This window comes from Mytilus edulis, chromosome 8 (genome assembly GCF_963676685.1).
Source record: "Mytilus edulis chromosome 8, xbMytEdul2.2, whole genome shotgun sequence".
NCBI lineage: Eukaryota > Metazoa > Mollusca > Bivalvia > Mytilida > Mytilidae > Mytilus > Mytilus edulis.
This window is the reverse complement of record NC_092351.1, coordinates 29,239,455-29,256,174: the sequence shown is the minus strand read 5'-3', so window position 1 is coordinate 29,256,174 and position 16,720 is coordinate 29,239,455. Positions and strand designations below refer to the sequence as shown.

At 31.5% G+C, this 16,720-nt stretch overlaps 1 protein-coding gene across 1 annotated transcript; it reads right to left on the bottom strand.

The window, feature by feature from the left end:
- Positions 1 to 2,842: 2,842 nt before the first annotated feature.
- LOC139485303 (paramyosin-like) lies at positions 2,843 to 16,154 on the bottom strand. Its single transcript, XM_071269713.1, has 8 exons — positions 16,027 to 16,154; positions 12,628 to 12,847; positions 11,561 to 11,769; positions 10,213 to 10,377; positions 6,028 to 6,217; positions 4,449 to 4,544; positions 4,091 to 4,183; positions 2,843 to 3,171 (listed from the first exon to the last, which is right to left on the bottom strand). The coding sequence occupies exons 1-8, from the start codon at positions 16,071 to 16,073 to the stop codon at positions 2,869 to 2,871; spliced, it is 1,323 nt and encodes a 440-aa protein (XP_071125814.1). The 5' UTR covers positions 16,074 to 16,154; the 3' UTR covers positions 2,843 to 2,868.
- Positions 16,155 to 16,720: the final 566 nt, after the last annotated feature.

The window sequence follows — 16,720 nt, the reverse complement described above, 5'->3', positions numbered from 1 at the left end:
AAAATTACTAGCGTGTTGTCAGTATACACGATTTTGTAACACGCCCGGCGTACGTCGGAGCTACACGCTGATGTGTGACGCCGGTATTATGTAGACGAAACGTGCGTCTGTCGTACTAAATTATAATCCTGGTACCTTTGATAAGTATTTGCACTACTGGTTCGATGCCACTGCTGGTGTACGTTTCGTCCCGGAGGGTATCACTTATTCAGTAATTAGCACTTCGGTGTTGACATTAATATCAATAATGTGGTCATTTTTATAAATTTCCTGTTTACAATACTTTAAAAAAAACTAAGGATTTTCTTATCCCAGGCATAGATTGCCTTAGCCATATTTGACACAACTTTTTGACACTTTAAATCTTCAATACTCTTCAAACTCGTATTTGTTTGGCTTTCGAATTTTTTTTATATGAACTTCACTGATGAGTATTATGTAGACGAAACGCGCGTCTAGCGTACTAAATTATAATCCTGGTACCTATTCTGGATGAACAAAGATTTTATGATTAAAAGACATTTTGCAGAAAATATAATATGGTTGTTTTTGTTGTAAAGAATGTTGTTTTTTAAATAGTCTGAAGTTCTTTTTTAGTTCCAAAAAGAATGACAAGAACTTTCAAAATGAGATATCTATCGATGTGGCCGACGGAAATATGTATGCATATATATTTAAATGATAACAAAACTTACCACGATGAAAATCACAGATCTACAAACAGTCCTATATTTTTTTTTTATTGAAATCTAGATCACATTCCAACACGGGATAGTTTCCAAAATTCTTTATGGTCAATCCTTTAACAGATATCTTTTAATCGTGTATATTAAGATTTTTACATCAGATAAGTATATTTTGATCGATGAAAAGAATTATGTTGGTTATTACCTATGAAATATCAATTTATTTTTTACCAATCATCAATGTTCATGATCACTCACTGGTTGAAGTATAGATTAGACAAGATCGAGGATCAGTAACGCTTCGATATCACACGATAATAATGACAAAATCGATCAATATTTTTTTCTATAATCAGAGAGACTAATAAACATTTTAGAATTACATATTATATAAATTTGTTTCAAATCCTCTATGGACATTTTTATTTTCTAAGAACTCAAGGGAGCGAATTATAGCACCTGATTTCACTCCCGGTTTTTAGTGGAGTTTGTGTTGTTTCTTAATTATTATTTATAACTGTTGATGTAAATGTCCTTTGGTTTTTGTGAGTCTTTGTTTACTCCTTGGTTTTGATTGTTAATGTCTTATTATGTTACAGTTGATGCACATTTTTTTCTTTTTAAAACCAGAACGCATTACATAGAAATATTGCTCTTTATAGTGATTGGAAAATTATTATGCTTATTCTGCAAATTTGTAGAAAATTATCCTTTTTTTACGGTAGATTTGTAAATATTGTGATAGAAGTTTGAAGGATTTCTATTTTTTTCTGCACTTTTGTACAAAGAATTGCATTTCACAAGTCAAGAACCTGTAATTCAGTGGTTGTCGTTTTTTTTTTTGTTTTTTTTTTTCAGTGTTACCTTAAAAAAAAATTGTCATCATTTTGTACATAAATAAAGCCGTTACTTTTCTCGTTTAAATTAGTTATTTCGAGGCTTTTCCTAGCTGACTATTTGGTAATGGCTTTCGTTATTGTTGAAGGCCTTACGGTGGTCTATAGTTGTTATTTGGTCTATTGAGGAGAGCTGTCTCATTGGCAGTCATACCGCATTTTTTTCTTTCTTTTTTTTCATAGATTAATACTGTAAATATATTATGTTTAAAATTAATGAAATGCTCTTTTCATCTTGATCTGAACATATTCAGAGATTTTTTTCATAGTTCATGTGTAGTTCTTAACTTTAAACGATCTCCAGAAGTTTTACTATTTATAAAAACTAAGATTATGAGCACTGTGTTCTCCTAATTGTAACAGGAAAGATCAATTTTCGATTTCAAGATAATGTCTGATTAGTTTTAAAAAGAAAGTAACGTATCAATTTACAAAGATTTTACTTGATCATGTTGATTTTAAACTTTTATAAGATTAGGTCGTCATGAACAGTTGTTTTTTTTCTTCTCCCTTTTAACATGTTTATGGTTTAAGCTAAAACATGTTTCAGGTTGATTTAAACCAGTAACACGTTTGAGTATAAAAAAAACAGGCTATTATTAGTATTTAATTGATTTTTTTACCAGGATAGGTCCGTTTGAATTTCTTGGGTGACGTAGAATTATTTGCTGCAGTTTATTTAACATTGTCTACTTTTCTGAACTTTTCTTCATTAGTTCCCTACATATACGAATAATTTGCCTGCACATAAACAGCCAATAGAACATGTGAAAGCTATTCATCGCTAAGACATTCCTATTTATGATGTGTTGTTCGCTAAAGCAGTCGGAACTAAAGTACTAGAGTTTTTATATCTTTTCGTGAGAATTTTAATATACCTGAACCACTTACGGAAACAACAACAAACATGGATGCTTTTGCAGTAGATTACAAACGAAAATACTTCCTCGTTATGAGTTGTTTGTCATATTTTATTTTGTTTAGTTTTTTGTGTGATTCGGTCGAAATATTAATAGTAATTATAGGATAAATACATTTCAATTGAATCTTTGAAATGTTTATAGTATTGTGTGTCTCTGTACCAATTCTTATAAGGTTTCATGAAATGACGTTTGTGATATTTTTTGATCTGTCAAAATGAGAAAATACGATGTATGAAAACAGAAAGCAAGTTCCTCCAGAAGGAGGTTGCACAAAAATTACACTTTCACAAAAGAAAAAAAAACATGTTTCTTTTTAAGGCTAACGAAATCAAAAACATAAACAAATAACATTTATTATGCATTCTATCGCCTGTTATTTCCTGACATAGGTTGCACAACACCTTTACAAAGCAAATTACCACCTTTTTGTACATATATAACAGGCCACACAATAAAGTCTATATAATCTCCCGTTTTCGTATAGGATCGAAAGAGATCCCATTCAATCTTCGATCCACTCGGAAAATCCCATTCAATATAAACTTGGGGATCTTGTATCTGTATCATCCAAACATATTCTATGCAATCTGATAGGTATTTAGCACAGGCGATGATGTGTTCATCTGTTACGTTTGTCCTAGCTTTTCTCATATGACTCCGAAGCTTCTACAATATCATACAAATGGTAAATTCACACTTTATACAGCAGGTATCTGAGGTTATTACATTACTAGTTTGCGAGGGTCCCACAGACTAAGAGAGGAATCGTCTAAGTGGTAATTTATTTAAGCATCCTAGTGCTATGGTTTGTCGTTAAAGTAATTGGATTGTGATAATTTTGTAGATCCTGTTGAATGAAATCACGTTTTTCCTCAAAACCTAGGCGATAATGAGCTGGATATGTGGGATAAACTCTAAGTTATTGTTGATGAACACCATATACTAAACTCCTGGTGTATTTGAGGGTTCATTGTGTTGTTGCTTTGTTCAATTTGAATAAAATACAGATCATGTGTCCGATTGTTTTAAACATATCTGGCAGCACATTCGTTTTTATTTCTGTTCTGGTAATAATTACACCAGCCAATGAATTTAAGCATTGCCTTTTTTGAAAGTGTGTATAAATCCGATAAACCAAAGGATCCGACAACAGTTTCAAAACAGGAAGAGTTTTGTAGGTAACGAATGGAGACAAATCCAATTGTGCTCAATTTTGTTACTCGTTTGACGTTAGTCCCCCATCACCTTTTATTCTCATCATTTAAGTCCCCCATAAGATCATTTTTTTTTTGGTTTGTCTTTATTATTTACTTTTCACATATTTAGGTTCGTATTCATTTATTGTCTATCTATGTATGCACTAAACAACTAAATTTACGTTTTGCTCATGTTGATACACGATTTACTTTTAATAGAAAATGAATACATTTTACATATTTCACCATTAATCATGTTTCAGTTTAGCAATCAAATTTGCCATTCAATTACTAGTATGCCATTTTCAATTGTTGATAAACACCAATCATTTATCATAAGAAACGGAAAGATTCAAGTTGCATGTGAAGTTAAAACAAATTGTAGTTACCTTTTGTAATATTTCAAGGTTGGTTTCTGTCAACTGCAGTCTCAAGTTCTTTAATGTTTGTAACATTTCAGCAGGAACAACTTGATTTGGAGGCTACATGGAAAATAGAAAATTAACTTTCAGATAAACTTAACATCACTTAAATGTAAAATTTTACAAAAAATATCTTACTTTCACTTTTAATCTACATAATCTTCGTTAATCTATGCAAGAGCAACAATTATCTTTAATGTATTTGGGTATCATATTTTTTAAGTATCAAACACCAGTTCTTTTGCTGAGTCCATGGTTTATTAAAACAAAAACAACAATATGTGTATATTCATACATTGTGCACAAAATCTTTAACTTAATTTACCTTCTCTCCGTCTCCTACACAATCCGGAACAATCAGAGCTTGTTTTAAATGATGATCTAAATCTGATACGATCCTTCCACATTCCTCGTATGTATCCTTAAAATATATAAATCCAACACTATATCATGTAAATGAACAATAGTGGTGGATCCAAAATGGGGTCAATGTTTTTTAACGGGACATATAAATGGTTCATCACTCAATCTTTTAACCTCGGTTGAAACCCCCTTTGTAAAATGACTGGGTCCGCCCTTGAACTAACCATATAAGGATTAGAGACATGTTGGAGACACAATTACTAATTCATCTCACTAAAATTAACGAATAATCAAAAACCAATGCATAATATGAATCTCTCTTTAAAACAAAATGTTTGACCAGAAACATATGAAACCTTTATTCTTTCATGAACATTTCAATAAAAAAAAATAGGACATTACCAAGGGATTGTAAAATCTTACTGTAAGTCATAATGATCGTGATATTAGAAGACCTCATCGAAATAAATCTTCAAAAGGTCAATACAGATGTAAATGTTGGTAAACATATTTGCGTAAGTCATTCCTTCAAATTTAATTCTTACAAAAGTTGTGTTTTTTTGTTGTTTTTTTTTTTTTTTTTTTGCATTTAAGCTGAAATATGCCCTTTTAAACAGTCATGTTATTGCCATGAAATTGATATCACAAATGACCTATACTTTGTTGTTTACCTTTTATACATTGTGACAGGAGAGTTGTCTCTTTGGCATTCATACCATATATTCTTATTTATATTATTTACAGATGGACTTTAAAAACGCAACACGCATTTGTGATTTGTTGTGACGAAATCATGATTTATCCTCATATAACTACAATTTATGCTTACAATGGCTTTTTCGGTCAAGAAAATTAACAACTGTTTTCCATAAATAGTTGAACATAACTGGATTATTTGTAAATCGCACGAAATTCTTTAAGTGAAATTTAAACTCCATGAATGTTTTTTTTTTTTTAGTTTTTCTTCTTGAAAACAATTATTTCAATCCATACTAACACTTAAATCAGTAAAACTTGAAAATTTAAAAGAAACTTTTAGTGTTGCCTTTTTAAAAATTTGTCAATAGTTATCAAAGGTACCAGGATTATAATTCACTCCGCCAGAAGCGCGTTTTGTCTTCATAAGACTCAACAGTGACGCTCATATCAAAAAAGTTATAAAGCCAAACAAGCACAAAGTTGAAGAGCATTGATGATCAAAGTTCCAAAAAGTTGTGCCAAATACGGCCAAGGTAATCTATCCCTTGGATAAGAAAATCCTTAGTTCATATTACATCACCCTGTTCAACTATCAATGAAATCAAAACATATTCATTAGAGGGTTGGGTATTTTACTTAGATCATTATCAGCACAGATAATGAACTGCTAGGTCTCTTTAATTGTGGGTTTTCCTCAAATGTTTCTTATATTTATGGATTGATACGTTTTGCATTAATCCGTTTTTATGCAGTTAAAGACTATAATTACTAAATATCGACGCATTGATAAAAAAAACCTCGAATTTGAGTTTTCGTGGATTACTTAATATGAAACTACTTACTGTCAAAAAATGCAATAATATATTGACACACTCCTTTTCCTCCAAACCAAAATCTGCTAAGGCTTCAATACTTTTCGGCCATTCATAATCAAACATCTCTGAGAGCTTTTCTGCTATTTTCATTGGTCTATTAGGGTCCGACAAATCAATGTTTGCCGATATATCAACTATACCATCGGCTGTTTTGGTGCTTAAAACAGAAGAAAACATAGAACAATATTTTAAAAGGTCAGCTTAAAAGTTTTGATTTTATACAATTTATATGTTATTTTTACCCATAAAAGTTCATTCTAATATCTTGGTACTGCTGAAAGTCTACCGACTCAAGATCCTCATCACACGATTTCATAAAACTGAGGCAATTAAAGACGGAAACAAGCGATCGAGCAGGGACAGACTGTCTAATTATTTGTGTATATTAACTCATCATAAAAAGTAGGATTAAATCATCCAAATCATAAAAGAATATTAAAGTAATTCCAATACACAGGTAACCTGTGAGAAAGTAAACACACATAATTATCACAAAACGATACGTGTCGATCCGTTATTTTCCCGATTTGTAAGCAGACAAAAAAAAGAAATTATTATTAATGAATCAATCAGTTTATATTGATGTTAATTTAAATTAGGTATCATGTAATACTAACATTTTATAATATTTTATTATATATTCTCCCTGGGTGTATAATTACTGATACACAGGGATTCTCCCTGGGTGTATAATTACTGATACACAGGGATACTTAGCCTAATGTTGTAAGCTAGGCAAATTTTTAAACAGCATTTAGGGCAATAAAGATGATTTAATTATTAAAAAAAAAAAATTTAAAAATAGTAGGATTAACATTTTTATACTCCAAACGAGTTTGTCGTCTACAAACGACTCAGAAATGCTCAAATATAAAAAAAGTTATAAAGGTGAAGTCACATTACGACGTTGAAGAGCATTACGTACCCGAGGTCCACGTGGTCATATATGTCTTCAATTGTGTTGGTCATTATATAGCTTCGGCTCCAATATTCTGATAAATCAAGAAAGTGCATTGGGCGTATATGAACTGTATAAAGTGTTGGTTTTCATTCTTTTAAGATGTAAATTGGGGAGAAGAGATTTTAAATAATCATACATTTATGGAAATTTCAGAACTATATTCCCTTTGAAAGTGTTATATTAAAAATTAACATGATATTTTTAGTCAAATTATATGAAAGAGGGACGAAAGATACCAGAGAGATAGTCAAACTCGTAAATCGAAAATAAACTGACAATGCCATGACAAAAATGAGAAGGACAAACAGACAAACAATAATACACATGACACAACATAGAAAACTAAATAATAAACAACACGAACCCCACCAAATACTAGGGGTTATCTCAGGTGCTCCGGAAGGGTAAGCAGATCCTGCTCCACATGTGGCACCCGTCGTGTTGCTTATGAGATAACAAATCTGGTAAATAGTCTAATTCGGTCGGTCAAATTCATGAAAAGGAAGGGGATTGTAGTTACGACGTAAGGAACATATCCGATATCATTTGTGAAACGGTTATTCCATAACGGTCAACCAACTCGTGATGGCGTCCGTAAAATTTACGAAGAGATGATTTCAACTTCACCATTTGGAACTCTTGATTAAATAGCTTCCTTGTGAGCAACAACCCTCTATCAAAAAAAAATCATGATAGGAAATGCAAGCACGGGAATATCGTATCAATTGGGAGATATATACAACGTATGCAGGTGCTGTTGGAATGTTGCTACTAAGAAATGGAAAGTTCACAATTGGAAAACTAAAATCATCTTTTTTGTCGTAAAGTTTTGTTTTCAATCGACCCTCATTGTCAATTTCTAGATGTAAGTCCAGATATGAGACCGACTTAATTGTATATGTTGTATCCTTTATCTCTAGTTCAATGGGATAGATACGTTCGACGTAGTCACCAAATTTGAATTGTTTAGTGAAAGAACATCATATATATAGCGGAAAGTAAAGTTAAATGATATTGCTAACTTCTTATCTTTCTTCCTAAGAAGTTCCTGTATGAAGTCAGCCTCATAATAATAAAGAAACAAGTCGGCAAAAAGGGGCACAATTCGTTCCAATTGGAATGCCGATAGTCTGTTGAAAAAAAACGTCCTCCAAACGTAATAAATATGTTGTCAATCAAGAAATCAAGAATTTTCATAATGTCAGTTTCAGAGAATTTTTTGTTTGAATCAGAGTGATCCTTTACAAAGTAGGATTTATCCCTTCCTAAGACAAGATACTTGTATCTTTGTTGGCCATTCTTTTTTATGAAACAAAGCAATACCGACTCTTTCAATTTGTCTTTTAGTTTGGAATGTGGAATACTTGTATAAAGTGTAGAAAAGTCAAATGTTTTAATACTATTACAAGATGAAAGAGAGTAAGATTGTATGTACTCTAAAAGATCTTTGGAATTTTTAAGTATCCACATCTGATTCACGTCACCTCTAGAAAAGGCAGTTTCACAATAACTTTGAAGCTCGTTTTTTGATTGTTGATAAAATAGATGTTAATAATTTAGAAAGAGGTTGCGTGGAGCACTTGGAAGACACAGCAATATACCGGTGTTTATAATGATACTTATGTAGTTTAGGTATCCAATACAGTGATGGAAGATCCAATTCATCATCTTTGGATGAAATTCCAAAGGAACATAGAACAGACCTATGATTATCCAAGATTTCCTCTTTGGTAAGTGTCGTGAGGGTATATGTTGGGTTTCCAAGTGAATTGTAAATACCTAATTCGTTTATCAAGCAGTTAATTTTAATGAGTTTTACACACAAAAACGATGTTGTTTGGGGTTTTATCTGCGGGGACAACAACATATTCGTCAGGAAGGTAGAATAAGTGTTTCGCAACATAAGGGTCTTTAAAGATTGACGTAGCATGGGCATTGATAGACCCATTAAGTTTCTAATTCTGATTTGTATCAACGACCTCACTGCCTTAATTCATTCGGAAAGAGTGTCAACGTCTTCCTTCTAACGCTTAGCCCATTGTCTGACATAATCCTCGACTGAATGACTACAAACATATTGTATACGGAAAATGAGATTACTTTTCAAGAAACAACCGTATAAGTCTCTTATCAGTTGTAAGATTTGAACACAAAGAAATTAACGGCTGATAGACGCAATTATAGACATAAAAATACAATAAAGGAATTAAAAAAATGGATCATTTGGAATGATTTTTGTTAAAAACAACGATCTTAATTTTAAAATCCTCACTTATGCTTTATCTTGAAAATGGTAGAATTACAGAAGATTTTTTTTTTTTGCAAGTATTCCTTTTGACAGCTTTGATATTTTAATAAGTTGGTCAAGCGGAACATTTTTCACAAAAGTTTTGATGTTCTACGATCAGAAACAGCCTGTATATGTAAATTTTTGTTCATCTATACTGAATATAGTAATAAGAAGATTGCAGGGTTTTGAAAACAGAACGATGAGGAATATGCTGTTAACAACAAGTAAAAGCGGTGTATCAGTAAAATGATATGAAATATACGCTTACCAGATCATTTGCAGCAACTTAATGATTAATCCTATAATATAGACTGTGTAGGTTCATAACATTTGCATTCAACGTTTTTTATCGGATTTCTTTTTTTACTGTCAATATCTGATATAAAAAAAAGTTGAGTGCTAATTATATTCAACATTGCTAGTTAAAATAAGATATCCGATAAAACAAACGTTGAATGCAAATTATATGTACATACGAAGTCTTATAGGTTCAACTCTGATAGTAAAAATAAATATCCGATAAAAAAAAAAGTTTTATACAAATGATATGAAGTTAAGAAGTCTTATATTACAGTACTATTACTAGATTTATTTTACTTGACTGGGCGGAGTTTTATCGGTTCGCTCATGATAAACCAATCATCTATAGATAGGTGTTTTAGGGCAAACTCATCAATGAAGTGTCCAGTATTTTTTTGTAAATTCCTATGATGACACTGATAGATGATTAGAAATCAGTAATAATTATAACGGCAATCATTCTTATCACACACATCTTCAAATAGACTGTCATTATGCAAATTAAAACGTAAGCTCCGCCCGATCAGTTGAAATAAGATTGGTAATACTCATTGATAAATATGGTAAGGACTGAGTACAACAACAGTACATTAGACATTACCTTTCCTTTGTTGAATGTGATACACTTTCTTGTAAGAGTTTAATTTCAACATCTTTTTTCATTAATGCTTTGTCTCGCTCTTCCAATAAACATGTTAAATCTTTTAATCTCATGGTTTGTTCCAACTGCTCTCTTTTTAACATGTTGTAATCTTCTTCTGATTTGCTGTGAATAAAATGAAAACATCAATGGTTGCATCATATGAAAGATATATAAAAAAATGAGTGTCAATGAATTATATGAGTGAAGACAAAAAATAAGTGAACAATACAGATATTAGTAACTAGACAATCATGAAAGACGGTTTTGAAATTACGAAATACATTTGTTGTTAGAGAAAACAAAAATAAAAAAGTCTGGTGTAAATTGATTTGATTACCAGTGAGACAACTATCCATGGACTATATAATAAAATATTTAAACATTTTAACGGGTTGTTTTAAAGGCTGTTAAATGTACCTGGAAAACGACTGCTTACCGTTGCCATCACAAATGAATGACTTTTGTTTTTTATACGCCCGTCAAAATTTTGACGGGACGTATTATAATATACAAATGTCCGGTGTCCGGTGAAAATAAGATTAAAACTTTTTGAGTTACGGCACTTTGTAACTAAAACAGGGGGTTGTTTTTTCACATGTCGCACCGTATATCAAAAAAGATTTTTGATTATTGCTTAAAACTTTACACAATTCTTAGTTATATTAATCTTAAGATCTGTATACTTTTTGGTGATGATTCAATATTTCATATTTGAGTTATTGAGTATTTTGTAAAAAAGGGAGAGGGGGTTTTACATGTCGCGCCGTATCTCAAAAACGATTTATGATTATTGCTTAAAACTTTACACACTTCTTTGTTATATTAATCTAAACATCTGTATACTTTTTGGTGATGATTCAAAATTTTATTTTTCAGTTATTTAGTATTTTGTAAAAAAGAAGGAGGGTTTTTTTACATGTTGCGCCGTATCTCAAAAACAATTTATGATTATTGCTTAAAACTTTATACACTTCTTTGTTATACTAATCTAAAGATCTGTATACTTTTTGGTTTTGATTCAAAATTTTATTTTAGTGATATTTAGTTTTTTTTAAGGAAAAAGAGGGGGAGGTTTCATACGTCCCTCCGTATCTCAAAAAAAATATATGGTTATTCCTTAAAACTTTCTCAGAAACTATTTATGATTATTGCATAAAACTTTCACACAAGACGACGGGCACCATGCGCTCATGGCGCAGCTGTTTATTATAATGGTCGTCTTGGTTTCTCGTTGTGTACCTTTGAAAAATCATAAATATTGGAGGACTGAATACTTAGTCTAGATAAATGTTTTTACATTAGGTACCTTTCCTGTGTAGAATCGAATGCTTTTCCTTGTGAAAGTTTAAATTCTACATCTTTCAATTTTTTGTCTCGTTCTTCCAACGAAAAGGTTAAGTCTTTAATCTTCCTCTCGTGGTTTGACTGTTCTTTTTTCAAAACTCTGTTTTCTTCTTCTAATTTCCTAAACGTTTCCTCCAGTTGCGATATTTCACTAAATGATACGTGAAAAGCCTACAATAATTACACATTATACGAATTAAATTGATAATCAAAATGTATAATACTCGCTGATAGTAGACATTACACTTCTTGAACAAATAAAAAATTATAAATATAAATACTCCGTTCACTATAATTTCTTTTTGTTACCCCGACGCATGAAAATCGTTACCTCTCTAATTGCGAAAGGGTTTTATCATTTTTATTTCCTAAAGAATTGTTATTCAACTTAACAGTTCCACATTGTGTATGCTGACATGTTAATGTTTGACCTTCATTAATGTCATTGCATTTGTGAATTTTATTTGTCATGGACAATAATAAATCATCGACCTTTCACTCCTCCTGAACAACATGGATATATTCTTAATTGGAGCTGACAATACTTTCACTTTCCAATCACCTGAATCTTTTTTTGAGTCTGGTGTTAATAATTGTATCAATTTTTGTTCAATGCTTAATGTTGTTTTAAGTGCAATTTTTGTTGTCGTTAAATTTTCGAGTTTTGTCTTTTCTATCAACTTATACTTTTATATTCTCAAATATCGTGTTTTTGTTTTATTTGTATACTATAAATTCATGCCTTTTCCATGAAATAAGAAGTTGGTTCTTTATTTTATATATTTTTTTTTATGTTCAAACGAGCACAATACCCACTGCATCTCTGTTTTAATATGACAATTAGTGTTTACATTATGATATATGTCATTTCTTTTAAAGTTCAAAATCTTGATGCATTGACGGCATTTGGATATATGTGGGTAGGTTTTTGAATAAGCACGCTTTCGGTAATGTATCTTTTAAATCATTTATAGTAAAATAATAACATAAAATAATAACATTAAATAATATCATAGAAAGGAGACTTACTGAATTAAGAGAGTTAATTTTACTGTGAATGTCGTCTAATAAAAATTGTTTAGTATCTTCAAAATTGTTTCTCCGGTTTTGTTCTCTGGCCTTTTTTGTAGCCTTCACTTTCTTCCGTAATTCGTTTAAACCATTTTCGACATCGATAATTGCATTTTTAACGGTATCATAATTAAGTTCTGCACATACTTCATTTTCAGTGGACGGAATTTCTAGTTTTCTACAAGAAATGAACTTAAATAGACATGTGTTATATGAATAAGAAGATTTGGTATTATTGCCAATGAGATTACTCTCCACAAGAAAACAAAATGACACAGAAATAGGACATTAGTATAATGTCATAATAGGAACACTCTATCACAAGCCAAAAAAACTGTAAAAGAGGGACGAAAGATACCAGAGGGACAGTCAAACTCATAAATCGAAAATATACTGACAACGCCTTGCTAAAAATAAAAAAGACAAACAGACAAACAATGGAATACATGACACAACATAGAAAACTAAAATATAAGCAACACGAACCCCACCAAAACTACGGGTGATCTCATGTGCTCCGGAAGGGTAAACGGATCGTGTTCCACATGTGGCACCCGTCGTGTTGCTCATGTTATTACAAATCCGGTAAATAGTCTAATTTGGTGGGTCACATTCATGAAAAGGGAAGGGGATTGTAGTTACATCGCAAGTAACACATTTGATTTCATCTGTGAAACGGTTATTCCATAACGGTCAACCACCTCGCGAGGGTGTTCATCCGTAAAATTTACGAAGGGATGATTTCAATTTCACCATTTGGAACTCTCGGTTTAATAGTTTCCTTGTGAGCAGCAACCCTCTATCAAGGAAATCATGATAGGAAGTACAAGCCCGGGAATATCGTATCAATTTGGAGATGTATACTCTGTATGCAGGCGCTGCTGGAATGTTGCTACTAAGAAATGGAAAGATCACAATTGGGAAGCTGAAATCAGCTCTTTTGTCGTAAAATTTAGTTTTCAACCGACCCTCACTGTCAATTTCTAGATGTAAGTCAAGATATGAGACCGACTTATGTGTATCTGCTGTATCCTTTATCTCTATCCTACAAAGGTGTAAACATTATGAAGGTATACACTACCGACATTGAGAAAAATTGTACATATACAGGGTAATAGTTTTACAAGTTTTAGATGGAGTGCATTAATGTGAATACCTGACAATTTTAATCACTTACGCATATTGATGGGTAAACTGGACCAAAATTTCCTAAAACCTTTGCCAAATACAGCTACTAATCAGGAAGGAAAGCCTTAGTATTTCAAAAATTCAATATTTTGTAAACAGTTAATTTATAACTATAAGCATATCAATTGTAACTAAAGTCAACACAGAAGTGCTTGCTACTGGGCTGGTGATACCCGGGGGCATTAAAACTCCACCAGCAGTGGCATAGACCCATTAGTTGTAAATAAACTAATCATAGATACCAGGATTGAAATGTTATATTTGCTCCAGACGCGCCTTTTGAGTACAAAAGACTCTTCAGTGACGCTTGAATCAAATATTGTTAAAAAGGCCAAACAAAGTAAGAAGTTGAAGATCTAGAGCATTGAGGACCAAAAATTCCTGAAACTTTTTCCCAAATACAGGTAAAGTATCTATTCCTGAAGTAGAAAAGCCTTAGTATCTAAAAAGTTTTGTAGACAGTTCATTTATAATTATGAACATATCAATGATAACTCATGTCGACACAGAAGAGCTGACTACTAGGTTGGTTATTACCAACAGCAGTGGCATCGACATAGTGGTTGTAAATAAACTAATCATAGATACCAGGATTGAAGTTTTATATCTGTGCCAGACACACGTTTCGTCTACAAAAGACATAAAAACTCGAAGGCGTGATCTGTTCTGCGGTTAAGTAATACTTGGTATTTCTACAGTTTAATAACTAATACTAAGCATGGGGTCTGGTGGAATATCGACAAATGGAAATACACTGATACGCTTGAAGAAAACAGTATATAAAAATGATCTTATGCCTCAGTCATACTCACATCAACACAAGATGATACAATAATACCAAAAACCATTAAGTATAAACGATATGTATAGATATTATATGGCTATAAGAAGATGTGATATAATTGCCAATGAGTTAACACCAATTATCATGGCATCAATTCACAAATGATGCTATGAATAGTACACGCAAGCGCAGATGACATATGCCAGATTTAAATTTATGTTTTGGCGTTGTTTTCTGTCAGTTTCATTAGAATGAAGATAACAATATTGTATTTTAAGCTCCGACGGCATCAATTGGTGATTTAACGCATCGCCAGTTAACTTAATTTGCGATCATCAAATCAACAATTGATGCAGTCGGAGCTTAAAATACAATACAGTTATCTCCTAATTAAAGGTCAAAGTGTGGTCTTCAACACGAGCCTTCGTTCAACTCTAACAAAAAGCTATAAATTGCCCCAAAATTAATTGTGTAAAACCATTCAAGCGGTAAAACAAACGGTCGAATCTATAAAAAAAGAAAAAGAAAAAAAGAGAAACGAGAAACACTCATGAACCATCAACATGATCAACAAACGACAACTATTTAAGCATGTTAAGATTAGGTTTCTGACTAAAAACAAGTGCACCATAATTGCAGCGGATTTAAACGTTTTAATAGGTTCCAACTTTCATCCTAAAACAATACTGTATCATTTTTAAATTAGCATAGAAAGACACACTATGAAATATCAATTGCAATATCTTTATTTATGCATGTCAGGCAATGAACCTATTGTCTATGTGGTAAACCGAATGTTTGCGTTTTTAGTATCTTTTTTTGTGTTTGATTGTGAACTCATTGACTTTTACGCCGAATTTTCTTGTATAAGCATTGCTCTGCAACTTAGTTTCGTTTTATCTTATATTTTGCATTTTTAATGAACATCGTAATGTTGAAGAATGTTAGGTATTTGCCTCTGGATTTCTCTAATAAATTCTTTAATATTATCAAGTTGTACCAATGATTTTATTAACGATAAATGTAAAACACATAACAGACTTTAGTTTGAAGATAGAAATTAGGACTTTCATACATATAAATTTGTTAAAATTGCCGTATCTATATAACTCATTACCCAAATTTTTACAACTCACTTGACCTCCTTCTAAACTAAATTGTAAACAGTGATATGCATTTGATCAAAAGCAATAAGCTTTGAACATTATAACACATAGTTTATTCTTCACGTAATAACATATGAAAGATGAAGAAATTTATAAATTTGTCAAACATTTCACAGGTGTGCTTCTATGATCTTCTATGTAAACACTCCAGTCAAAATCTCCTTACAGGTAACTCATTAACCATGTTAATATGTTGAATCTTTCAATAAATTTGTTTACCTGTTTGAATTCCTTCTTCTGTGTGGCGTCAATCTCCGAAAACTCATTGTCTCATCAAATTTTGTTGTACACAAAATGAGAAACTATATTTATAGATGTGTACAGGGAAATAAATCACGTGTGCTATATTTTTAGTACGAAGATGAAAATAGATCTGTGATGTGATATTTATAGAACAAGGATTCAACGTGTATTAATATGTTTCTTTGTTTTTGTTTTACTTTTTTCTTCAATCTCAAAGTATAGTACTGCAAAATCTTCGATAACAATAACAATAACAATATTTACAATTTTCCCCTTTGGCACGTTTAAAAAAATGTAAATGGTGAAAAAAAATAAACTGTTTATTATATAAATGGTATGGAAATGTTTTTTAATAACAAAAACAAACAAACAGTTTATTATAAATATTTTTGCGAATGAAGGCATGTATGTTTTAAAGAATGTGTTCATTGAGTTGTCTAGTTGGTATGCTAAGGCAGTATGACTTGTAATCAAGTTATGACGGATACATACAAGTATGTTATCTGGTTTACTTTTATATAATGTGTAATACACGTCTACTTTGTATTGTTGTAACTAAAATGAACTTACAACAATCAAGTCATGATATCATTAGCAACAGAAAAGACATATTCTATACAAAAGATGAAAAAGAAAAATGAAAAAGAAAATTCACAAAAATACTGAACTC

What these genes read in the sequence shown, in the direction of transcription:
- LOC139485303 (XM_071269713.1), bottom strand. Translation starts at nt 16,073, where the DNA reads ATGAGTTTTCGGAGATTGACGCCACACAGAAGAAGGAATTCAAACAG. An exon ending in AAATTAACTCTCTTAATTCA is followed by an intron (nt 11,770 to 12,627) that starts GTAAGTCTCCTT and finishes TAATTATTGTAG; the next exon opens with GCTTTTCACGTATCATTTAG. An exon ending in TATTATTGCATTTTTTGACA is followed by an intron (nt 4,545 to 6,027) that starts GTAAGTAGTTTC and finishes ATATATTTTAAG; the next exon opens with GATACATACGAGGAATGTGG.